The sequence below is a fragment of the Adiantum capillus-veneris genome, chromosome 24 (genome assembly GCF_014529385.1).
Source record: "Adiantum capillus-veneris isolate H3 chromosome 24, ASM1452938v2, whole genome shotgun sequence".
NCBI classification, from domain to species: Eukaryota; Viridiplantae; Streptophyta; class Polypodiopsida; order Polypodiales; family Pteridaceae; genus Adiantum; species Adiantum capillus-veneris.
Window position 1 is genome coordinate 49,614,641 of NC_140954.1, and position 12,597 is coordinate 49,627,237.

General features: G+C 42.8%; 1 protein-coding gene across 2 annotated transcripts in view; it reads right to left on the bottom strand.

Moving 5' to 3' along the window:
* The window catches only part of LOC147426346 (uncharacterized), a 54,901-nt gene that overhangs the window by 19,675 nt on the left and 22,629 nt on the right, over positions 1 to 12,597 (bottom strand). For both annotated transcript variants that reach the window (XR_015186283.1, XM_086499019.1), the window contains exons 2-11: positions 4,699 to 4,820; positions 4,012 to 4,106; positions 3,726 to 3,917; positions 3,525 to 3,642; positions 3,178 to 3,229; positions 1,883 to 2,031; positions 1,722 to 1,798; positions 1,421 to 1,627; positions 1,292 to 1,327; positions 28 to 123 (exon numbers count right to left, since the gene is read on the bottom strand). Coding sequence is in view for 1 of the 2 variants with exons in the window: in XM_086499019.1 (XP_086355145.1) it covers positions 28 to 123; positions 1,292 to 1,327; positions 1,421 to 1,627; positions 1,722 to 1,798; positions 1,883 to 2,031; positions 3,178 to 3,229; positions 3,525 to 3,642; positions 3,726 to 3,917; positions 4,012 to 4,106; positions 4,699 to 4,820 (1,144 nt within the window). In the remaining variant the exon portion in view is untranslated. The remainder of the gene's footprint in view (positions 1 to 27; positions 124 to 1,291; positions 1,328 to 1,420; positions 1,628 to 1,721; positions 1,799 to 1,882; positions 2,032 to 3,177; positions 3,230 to 3,524; positions 3,643 to 3,725; positions 3,918 to 4,011; positions 4,107 to 4,698; positions 4,821 to 12,597) is intronic.

Here is a 12,597-nt window from a genome sequence, read left to right on the forward strand (position 1 = left end):
GACAGAAAGTGGCAGTGTGCTTACTACCTGCGGAGGGAGGATTGGTACAACATTTTTAAAAATATCAAACAGCTCTTCAATCTCTCTAACATCGGCTGTTCCTTTGAGGTGTGCACAAGCCTTCTGTAAGTGGCAAGAACATGGCAAACTCTCATTAGTATACAGAACGATGAGTGTATTTGCTGATCAAAATTTATGGATTTCCACATCATGGAAGGACACAAGAACGAACAAAATCGGTGTTAGATATGAAACATGCAGCAGACAGAGATACCCAGAAAGCTTTGATTCCTGCATGAATCGTTGATTACACGGTTTGAAGACAAGGAAGAGTATTTTGAGACAATATGAATGTATGATTCTAAGAATGTACAAAATGAATTATGGCACAATATGGCAACTGGCAGGCATCCATCATACTATGAGATGGATGCACTACAGTAGCTCCCCAAATGGCTTTAGGTGAACACTTGCATCCAAAGAAGTGGCAAATGGCATCCAAGGGCTTTGGGTGAATAATAGCACTGAAAGACGCTAGCATGCATCCATGGATTCGCACTGCCACCACAGGACACCAATGCAAGATCCCTACTGACCATACACTGTTCATGTCTTAATGTCTGTGTAATTTTCTTTTCCCTTCATAAGTTTCTCTTTTACTTCTTTTTTCTGACACACCAGAGGGCCCACAGGGGGAGGTGCTTATCCCTTCCAAATATTAGCCATGTTACATGGTCGGGCAAGGGCCGCGTACCATCGGGCAAGAGCCACGCGCAGGCATCACCATGGCCACCTAATTGATGCACCACGTTCTGGGAACGATGGAGAGAACTCGTAGCAACCAGCTAGGAACCTCCTCCTTGGGTGACCCACCCCAGGAGGAGTATCCAAGGGCAACAGCCCTAGCAATGTGAACACCAGGTGAGCACAAGGTGTCCGGTGTCCCTCTAGAGTGTGACCCAACAGGGGATTTGAACCCACAACCCGTAGGTTGAGATGCTAAAGCCTTACCGTTAGACCAACTCTTTGGGGACAAGTTTCTCTTTTACTTTATGACCTACTGTAAAGTGCCCGCAGCAAAACGCTACACACACTATGCGCAAAAACCAATAATGATCCTTGCCCAGAGAAATTGCTTGTAACATTGATGAACTGGATCAAGGAACAAAACTGCAGACTGATAAATTCAACTAGAGACGTTATTAATTATGCTTGCTGACAGATGTATGACCAGACTGGTAACAACTTCATACTGACCATTGAAAAACTGCACAGAAAGAAGGAGAAATACCCGAAACTGTACTCGCATGGATGACAAGAAAGATCTCTGCAATTCACCAAAGCAAGCAAAACAAAATAACCCGTTAAAAAAAGCATAGTGTATTGTTATTTATAGCAAAATGCATAAGCTGTAAGGTACCACTCCATGCAAGTCTTCACGTTCATTGTTTACACCTGTTACTTTCATCCTGCGGCCCGTTATAAAAAGAACCGGCCCTTTCGAGCTATCTAGATGATCCGCAAGTGTATGAAGGAAAAAATTCCTCTCTTCTTTAGATACTGCCTTGGCCATCCACTTTTCCAGATCAGGGAAGTAAACAATAGTTCCTCCTGGGGACGGCCCTAACTGCGGTTGAAGAGCCATTAAGCAAGAGCAGAAGAGAACCTAAACCTTCAATCCTGTAGCAAACTAGCTCAAAAGGGTTGCATCTATACATTACCCCAGCAAATGCTTCTATGGGCGCCATCCAAGGTACTTCCTCTGGGCATTTGGCATCCACTTTTTCCAACTGTTTTACTGAAATTCATTCTTTCAGAACCGTTAAAAAACAATACGAAGACAAGAACAAATCTTAGTGGTTGTAGGACTTGATCAGTATACCATTACAAACGAAAACAAAACTTCTATTCTCCTTTGAGCTTCCACCAGCTTTTCTGCTGCTAGCCCTCTCAAACTTAACTCCAATTTCCCCAGGCAATTCCTTCGTTACTGACATTACTAGGCCCTGTTGGCCAACCCTTGGACTTGCTCTAAGCAGAATAACAAAAATTTATATGTCACAACATGTATTTGAAACAGCAATTTTCTGTTAATATGCTTGGTGAAACTTGCAAACAGTATTCTAAATTGGATACACTGCTTGAGCACCAACTTGCACATGAAAATAGAGGTAGCATTAGCGAATTTAGTACAACTCGTGCAAAATTGAAACTCAAAAATCAGGAAAAAACATTAAGCCATTATAGGGGAAAACGGTTAACATTTATTGGAGGTGTAGGCAGCCACTTAGATGTCAATATATATTTCTTCACAAAACAATGTTTAAGACTTATTGGAGGTGTAAGCAGCCACTAAAATGTCAATATATATTTTTTCACAAAACATAAGATCGGCAGCTCCCAAGGATCCCAATTTTTGAGGTTGAATAGAGAAAAGGGTCTACACAAGTCTCTGTACATTGGGTAATATCTCATCCACAGACAGCTCTTTAGTGATGATGCCAATTGACATAGAGCTATCCTAAAGTTAAACAAGAAATGTAATGCTCTTTTTAGATATCATTTGGTATATTGAGCAAAAATAAACTTAAAATGGTCTTTATGTTTAAGCTCAAGAGTTCATTTTACAAATCAAATCTTCTTGATTTTGCTGTGCCTTCAGATACAACAATCTCCAGCATAAAGAACAACACCATATCCGTGGGACCATAGCATGCCCAACAAAGCATTATATCCAGCTAGCTCCATAACAAGAAACTCCATCGGATCCTCATATCTTTGGTGTGTACTCAAAAACAATTTACAAAAAATGAATGCAATTTTTCGAAATCAGCCTGATTTACAACCCTTGAAAAAGGCCCTTTGATTATGTTGTTTTTACTAGCAACCATTTGTGTGTCCTGCAAATTATTATGGACAAAAACCACTGCATTTCATGACTAATGAACCTTACAGTGGCTCATGTTCATGTAAACCTTAGTCCTAACTTCACGGAGGACCATGACAATCTACAAGACTGGTAAAAAGAGAACTTTTCTCATCATACAACCAACAAGAAATTATCTACAACAATAGGGTAAGGCTATGAGATAATCTTAATCAGCAAGAGCAGACACATAGGCTAGCTTAAGAACAGATAATAACGCAAATTACCAACATCAAAACCAAAAGTACCACCTCTTCTTGGCCCCCTTTGAAGCCTTGCTGTCAATAAATCTCACATGATCCCCTGTAATAGACAGACAAGAAAACACGTCGTTGTTAAGTCTTCCAGCTGAACTTAAAGACCAACATATAGGTTGGAAGAAGCACGAAATGCAAATGAAAGAACATGTATATTTGATGTCGATGAGCTTCATGACAGTGCAGCAATGTAAAGAAGAGCTAATGTGACAGCAATGCCTAATAGAAGGAATACCATGAAGCTATTGACTCATAACAACCAAGAAACGACTCATCACAACCCAGTCTATATCCTTGACGATCCAGTATCTCAAAAAATCTTCAAGTATAGAGCAGCCCACCAATTTGGATAGCATCTGATTGTGACTCCTCTTCTTCGGTATCATCATCATCCGACTTAGTCACGTGCACTGCTGCTGCTGCTGCTACTTTTGGAGCTTTAGGCTTCTCCCGTTGTTTCTACCCAAAAAAAAAAATCCAACAAATTCCCATGACAAGCAGTAAAATAGCAGTTATTATTCAAGCTATGTAGAGAATCATACCACCATAAGACCCAAAGTTTGAAATAAAGATGGTCCAGCTGATACAGCCTTTTTACTGGATGACTCTTCGTCATCGTTGCCATCTTCATCATCGGTGGTGTTGATCGTCCAAATTTCACCTCCTTCTGGTGGAATTATGCCAGTATCTCCTCCCAAGTCTGTGCTTGTATCATGAGTATCTGGCTTACATTGCTGTACAACCATGACTGAATGTCACATTTTGTCATACGTTCACTATAAACAATAAATTACACGGAGGGTTTGAAATTTGACAGCACCAAATTACCTTAGCAGCTAAGACATCACTATCAAGGATCAATAACGATGCTTTCAGGTTCTTAGCAAGAGCCCTGACCAGCTTCTCTTGATAGATCTCCGTGCCTACAAAGGTCCAAGCACCACTGTAAGACCATAGCAGTCAAAGGGTGCCACTCCAGGATTGCACAATGACACACATATCAGTGAAACGAGGTGCGCAACATACTTTTGTGTGTGTGTGCACGCACACGAGCGCACGTGCGTGTGTGTGTGTTGCCTGTGTGTTGCCTCTGGGTTGTGGTTTTTCTTATGGGGCTTATACTGCTACAAAAGAAAAGCTTTCATTCCTCTGTGGCCTAAGTTAGTCCAAAGATTTTTATTCTTTTTTAACTGTGCGCGTGCGCGCCTGTGTTTGTGTGTTGCCTCTGGGTTGTAGTTCGTCTTATGGGGCTTATACTGCTACAAAAGAAAAGCTTTCATCCTCTGTGGCCTAATGACGTCAGACCTCATTTCATCGGCTGTACAATGGATGCACTCGAGTCTTGAGAGGTCAGAACTTATTTGAAAGGTGTGTTGATGCTACTATAAAAACTCTTCTCACACAGCCTATCAATTCCCGCAAGGAAAGCTTTAGACTATTTCCAAATTGTCCAAAGAGTAAAGCCCAACATGCCAAAACAGAGTAACAAGTCCACGGCAGCAGACTAATACAAACCTGGTGGCCCAGTGAGAAGGACAAGGCGGCTTGAAGTTCGCAGTGAATTTCCAAATTTTGTTTGTTTATGATGCCATAGCTGAGCTGCTGCAGACTCGATAAGCAGGTCCTTTGTATGCTCACTAGAAAACCAAAAACACAGCTTTTGGTCATTGCAACCTTCAGCTATTTATCTTAACAAGAACCCAAACAGTACCAAACATTCAAATTAAAGCTGGAAAGCAGGCTATGTTGCTAAAGAAAAAAAAAACCTTAAAAAAAAACAAAAGACATAAAATGGAGCATACTATCAATGAGGACAAACAACATCAAGACTTGACACATAAAAGAAAACACAACCAAAACCTCACCTACTTAACAAAACAGAAAAGCATAGTTTTAACATGTTGGGACACTTTTCTCAACTGAACCTTGTAGAAAAAAGGCCGATGTCCAAAATCGGCAATGATTGATGTCTGATCTACACTACTGTCAAATTGGCACTGGAAGATGCACCTGATGTAACAGGCTTGGACACTCCAAGCGAGAAATCAATAGCAACACACAAACAAAAACTTCAAAAACACTGAAGTTTGATTTCTTGCTTGGACACTCCAAGCGAGAAATCAATAGCAACACAGAAACAGAAACTTCAAAATCACTAAAGTTTAATAGAGAGAGAGAGTCAACATGGCACAGCTGAGTTCCGCGCCCAGAAGCATTGGCCCCAAAGACTGGCGCCCCTTTCGGTATTTCTTTATTTATTGATCTTAACAAGGTACAACTCCTGAGGGTCCTCTACTCTCAAGACTCTACGTCTAGATGCTCTGCAGAGTGAGGCCCCAAGGGCTCTTTTATTCTTACAAGGGATGCCCCAAAAGCAAAGCCCCAAAAACAAAACATGAAAAGCTTCCAAGTCTCAAAAGCATCTGGTCCCAAAAGCTGCACCGCAACCCAGTGGAAATTCCGCTGCAAATCGTGGGCGTCCCTACAGCCTGTACCTCAACAATCAGCGCAAACTGCGGATGTCTATACAGCCAGCCATCTCAGCAATCTTCATGCGAACTTTTATTTTAAATTGTCGTGTGTCCCAAGGGCCCCGTCAGAAGGTACCCCATAAGTTGGAAACAACTTATAACTTTTAGTTTGTCAGTTCCCCGTGTCCGGGTGGTCATGCCACATCATCACTTTGTGACATACCCCCCTCTTGAAAGAAATGTAATCGTCCTCAATTACGCCTACAAAATCAAACATAAGCCAGAAGCCAGTTCAGTAGATATGCACTGTCACAAAGTGATGACGTGGCGGACAGCAGAAACCCTAAAATTCCTGCAAACCCTAATTTCTGCCACAAACCCTAATTTCCGGAAATCGCGGAGGCTGAAAATATATATATATATATATTTTTATTTTTATTTTTATATATATATATATATTTTTTTTATTTTTTATTTTTTTTTTGAAAAATGAAGAGCGACGCGAATTTTGCTTTTTTTTTTTACAAAAAAAATGAGAGAGAGAGAGAGAGAGAGAGAGAGAGAGAGAGAGAGAGAACTGATGCTTTTTATTTTAAAAGCTTTTGGGGCTCTGCTTTTGGGCATCCCTTGTATCTTTAAATAAGTGGTGAAGGCTTCACTTCTCAGAGCATCTCGACGCGGAGTCTGAGAGTGAAACCCTAACCGCTCTCTTGTACTTTGATGATTGATTAATATAAAAAGAAATACCGAAAGGGGCGTCAGTCTTTGGGGCCAATATCTCTAGGCACGGAACTCCGCCGGGCCAGTGCAAATCTATTGTGATCTATGAATTGTTTTGAAGTGGTTATTTGGTGCTGTCGCGATTGATTCTTGACTTGGAGTGTCCAAGTCTGTTACAGTGGTATCAGAGCACGACCGATTTCTCTTCTACGGGAAATCCGATCCCCGAATTTTTTTTCCGCGGCACCTATGGCTTCGGGCAATGATCAGTCGACTCCCTCTGCATTTGGAGATGCGGGCTGGGATCACAACGAAGATTCAGACAGAGAGTATGGCCCGCCTAGGCCTACTCAGGCGGAGCAGCAAGAGATGGAGCGTCGTCAATTGATTGGCGATGCAACAAAGATGATGCTCAATTTTGCCAAGGACCCGAAGATGGCAAAATATATGAACCAGACCTCTTTGGAAGAGGTACAGATGGAGTGGCAAGCCAACCAGTATGACTTTCTCGAAGATAAAAACAAGAAAGTCCAAGAGTTTAAGGAAGGTGGCCACTCGATCAAGTTTGATACTTGTTCAGGATACTCAAATGCTTCAAAGGCTTTGTCTTTTATACAGCAGTTTGACATCGCTTTCGCGGGAGGACGCTATTCAGAGCACTCCAAGATTCGGAGAGCTGCCTCTTACTTTAAGGGGAATGCTCGTACTTGGTGGTCCACGCTTCTTTTAAACAAGACTGCGCCCGTTAAATGGCTGAAATTTAAGAAGCTTTTTATTTCTTCTTGGTTGACGCAAGAATATGAACGAGATGTACGAGCTGCTTGGAACCATCTTCGGATGACCAAGAAAGATACAATCAATGCTTATTGTGAAAGATTCTGGAGCTCTTTTCTACCCGCCTCTTCATTCAAGAAGATCTCGTTCAGAGAACAGATTGAGCAGTTTACCTTGGGTCTACCTATAGAGATCCGAGATCACTGCTTCAAACAGAAGTCAGCTTCTATTCAGGAGTTGACGAGTCATGCGAAGCGGGGCTTTGCCATTCACTCTGGCAGTCTGACCTACCCCACAGATGAGGCCATGACACAACGAGCCGAACAGACTTCTGGGAATGAAAGTAGAAAGAAAAAGAGCAACCCAGAGAAAAATGATGCACGACCCAAGCTTACTCCCGAGGAGAGAGCTCGCTTCATCAGAGAGGGGAAGTGCTTTGGATGCGGGGAACAGGGACATATCTCCGCGAAGTGCCCTAATAAGGCACAGAAAGAACAGAATGATAAAGACGACGACAAGTCTGAGAGTTCGAGAGCAACTGAGGAATGTGGCAGAAAAGGCAGATAGAAAAGCAGAGCTGGTACCACATGGCGTGGGACTTGCACCGCATCAAATGAATGAAAGTACAAACTTTGCCGCTTTTTGGGGAAAAGTGAAGGATCTGGAAGCTCTTTTGAAGGAGCCAAGGCCAACTTCTTTTCACTTGGAATTGGCGGCTCGATTTGGAATTACGCCCGACAGACTGACGCCAGAGGCAGAGGTAGTTCGACTAGCACCCGGATGGGATGTTTCCATTACACCGAGCATTGGCAAACTTTGTTTGCAATGACAGGGGTGTTCAGGGCACGCGAGTGACGTTCTACTCAAGATCCCTTGGTACCACAAGAACTACGCCATGGTTGACTACCGGGCCGAGAAAGCGACTTTGATAAATGAAGGGCTTAGAGATTGTACTTGATGAACTTCAGTGTCTTACTCATTCTTTTGGGAGAGAACTGAACGATGGATAAAGGTTGAATATGTTTTGACCTGATCAAAAGAACGCCAACATTTTTCTCCACACTCATGCCGATTGCTTTTCAGAGGGCCTGAAGATCAAACCATTGATCTGACACCTGGAAGCAGGCCACCGAACCGGCCACCTTACCGTGTGAGCCGAGTACAGAATGAAAAGATTATGAACCCAGTGAAAGACCTCTTGGAAAAGGGTCTTGTCCAGCCTAGTACTTCACCGTATTGCTCTCCAGTGTTGTTGGTTTTGAAGAAAGACGGATCTTGAAGAAATGTGCATCGATTATAGCACTCTCAACGAAATCACCATCAAGAACAGATTTCCGATTCCTAGGATCGATGATATACTCGACAAGTTACAGGGATCCTCGTGCTTTAGCAAGATTGACTTGAAGAGTGGATATCATCAGATCAGGATAGCGCCAGGAGATGTCTACAAGACAGCTTTTCAGACGACTTTTGGGTTATTTGAGTTTTTGGTGATGCCTTTTGGCTTAACCAATGCTCCTGCGACATTTAACCGGATGATGGACATGATTTTTCGAGAATACAGGCTATTTGTTGGCACTTTCTTTGACGACATCATTGTTTTCTCCAAGAATGAGGCAGAACACAGAGATCATCTGCTTCAAGTCTTTGAGGCATTACGAGATCACACATTAGTGATTAATGCAAAGAAAAGTGAATTTTTCCTACCAGAGATACACTTTTTGGGACACATTGTGTCAACAGCAGGAGTGCAAATGGACCCGACCAAGATAGAGACTATCCGTGATTGGCCCGATTTGAGGAATGTCCATGAAGTTAGAAGCTTCTTGGGACTGTGTTCGTACTACAGGCGGTTCATTCGAAAGTTTGCAGAGGTTGCTTCCCCTTTGCATACCTTGACACAGAAAGGAGTACCTTTTTCGTGGGGACCCACAGAGGTGACTGCCTTTCAGACATTGAAAGAGAGATTGACTACGGGACCTATTTTGACTTTGCCGGACTTGCAGAAGTCATTCGAAGTATATTGTGATGCTTGTGGTCGTAGTCTGGGTGCGGTCTTGATGCAAGAAGGCCATGTCATAGCTTACGAGAGCCGTTTGTTCTCTAGGCCAGAGATGACAGCACAGATTTATGAGAAAGAGCTTTTGGCGGTTATCCATGCTCTTACTCAGTGGCGGCATTACCTACTCGGAGCGGATTTTACTGTCTTTACAGACCATCAGAGTTTGCGCTACTTCTTGTCACAGAAGCAGCTTTCGGAAAAGCAAATGCGGTGGGCGAACATCTTGTCACAGTTCCACTTCCAGATTGTCCATGTGAGGGACAGAAGAATGTGGTGGCAGATGCTTTGTCTCGGAAACCGTTGGTTCTGGCTATTTCCGTGATACATCATAGGAGCTTCGAGGATATGGTCGATCAGTATGCCACAGATACAGATTTTGCAGATATTTTCACACAGATACGGGATGGGGAGACAGTAGCTTGATACTCCCTTCGGGAAGGCTACTTGATGAAAAAGACTATGTTGTGCGTTACACAGCCGTTGAGGGAAAAGGTTATGACTAAATGCCACTGTCCACCTTTTACGGGTCACCGCGGCATTGCTACCACCATGAAAGGGGTAGAGAGATACTTCTTTTGGCCGTGACCCAAAAAGGACGTGGAAGAGTTATGCGCAGTATGCCAGAAGGTCAAGTTTGACAGGCATAAGACACAGGGGTTGTTACACCCTTTTACCCATACCCACCCGCCCCTTGGAAAATATTGAAATGGATTTCATTTTTTGATCTCCCGAGAACACGGAATGATCACGATGATTTTCCGATTACATGGCACGTTTGAGACGATTGTCTCCAACAGAGACCCCAGATTTATGAGTTTGTTTTGGAAGGCAATTTGGGAGAACATTGGCACGCAGTTGCAGTTCTCGTCATCGTTCCACTTGCAGACTGACGGGCAATTTGAGATTGCCAATTCAGTGATTTTAGATTTATTGAAGTCTTGTATCTCGGATCAGAAGACTCAAAGGGAAAAGAACTTACCTTTGGTGGAATTTGCCTACAATAACACGATACACTCTTCAACGGGGAAGACGCCATGTGAGATTGTTGAAAGTGCTGCGAAGGTTCCATCCTTCCTGAGCATGAAAGATTAGACATTTGAAGCGGATGAATATTCGCGAGATTTGGATACGGCTTTTGCCAAGGTTCGCGAGACTTTGCAGGAGTCTCAAGAACGACAGAAAAAGGCAACGGATCGCCATCGTCGCAACTTGAAACTGAAGGAGGAGGATTGGGTGCTCTTACTTTTGAGAAGGCACGCCTACGAAAGAAAAAGGGAAAGGAGATGCTTTTTCCAAAGCTTAGTATGCGATACTACGGACCTTCCAGATCACTGACAAGATAAATGATGTCTCCTTCCGATTGAAACTGCCAGATACTTGGAGGATTCACAATGCATTGCATGTGAGTCTCTGAAACCTGTTAAGGGTGATGTGCCTGATGATGGGGAGCCTGATGAGCAACCCAAAGTGGAAGAAAACGAGGAGATCCTTGTTCCTGAACAGATTTTGGCACATAACGATACGAAGAAAGGTAAAGTCCGAAGGCGGTTCTTGGTTTAGTTCAAGAACTTTCCTGCATTTGATGCGAAGTGGATGGAGGAGGAGGACCTAGCAGATACTCCTCAGATTGTGAAACTTTACCTCGATGTTTTGGTTTAGCATAGTCTACTCCAAACGGAACCCAGAAACTCAGCTTGGCCGAAGATCTGTTGCAGTGGGATGCACAAGAGGGCAGTTACTCCGCTCCTCTGTTAACAGATGCCTCGATTTTGATACTAAAGTCACTGATGTCTCTTTGAGCTTCAGGGATACTGAGAGCTGACAGTATTCTGCTGGATGACTTTATGAAATGGAATTCCTGATAATGATACTGATTTGTTCTTGACTTCTTGTGAGTGCACGAACTGATAGACGAAATGACTGCAGCATTTTGGTCTGATTGATCTCGAATAGACATGGTTGCAATAGGGGTTAGTCAATCGGACATCGTTGAGGTCCCGATTGGACCTAGATGTGATTGCTAGCTACATTGCCGATAAATCATGGTCTAAGATCCGAATGAATGTTGAATGTCATGTGATGTCCTGTGATGTCTAGTGATGTCCTGTGATGTCGTGTGATGTGACTGTCGATTTTGTACATGTGCTAGATGTGTGTTCCTAGTACGTAGGTACTAACAGTAAGTGTCTGCTAAGACGGTTTATGGCCTTTGTCGGTTTTGCAGGCGTAATCGCGGTCGATTACAATGCTTTCAAGAGGGGGGTATGTCACAAAGTGATGACGTGGCGGACAGCAAAAACCCTAATTTCTGCCAGAAACCCTAAAATTCCTGCAAACCCTAATTTCTGCCAGAAACCCTAATTTCCAGAAATCGCGGAGGCTGAAATATATATATATATATATATATAATATATATATATATATATTTGAAAAATGAAGAGCGACGCGAATTTTGCTTTTTTTTTTTTACAAAAAAAGTGAAAAGACTCTGAGAGAGAGAGAGAGAGAGAGAGAGAGAGAGAGAGAGAGAGAGAACTGATGCTTTTTATTTTAAAAGCTTTTGGGGCTCTGCTTTTGGGCATCCCTTGTATCTTTAAATAAGTGGTGAAGGCTTCACTTCTCAAAGCATCTGGACGCGGAGTCTTAGAGTGAAACCCTAACCGCTCTCGTACTTTGATGATTGATTAATATAAAAAGAAATACCGAAAGGGGCGCCAATCTTTGGGGCCAATATCTTTATAGGCACGGAACTCCGCCGGGCCAATGCAAATCTATTGTGATCTGTGAATTGTTTTGAAGTGGTTATTTGGTGCTGTCGCGATTGATTCTTGACTTGGAGTGTCCAAGTCTGTTACACGCACTCTCAAGTACTGACGCACTAGAAAACACAAATCCAGCACTTGCACCAAGACGACAGTCACTGACATTCACTTCACATCACATAAAGTCCATCGAGATATCGAACAATGATCTATCGGCAACGTGTTTAGCAATCACATCTAGATCTATCGAAGATCTCACTGATGTCCGGATTGACCAGAATGTTGCAGTCATTTCGTCTTTCAAACATGCACTCAAACACGACTCACATGAGAGAGCACACATAAATCACATTCATTCAGGAATTCCCATGTCGAAGTACTTCTTTCATAAAGTCATCTAGTAGAATATTGTCAACCCCATCAATATCCCTAAAATCCAAAGGAAAATCGGTGACTTCATTTCATCTGGTAACCTGTGACAAAGGAGCGGAGTGACTCCCCCTCTCGTGTAGTCCCGTTTGCACCAGATTCAACCCTACTGATTTGCAAGATCTCTCGGAATAGACAAAGCTAGACCGAAAGCCTCAAGGTAAAGTTCCAATAACCGAGGAATATTTGCTAGGTC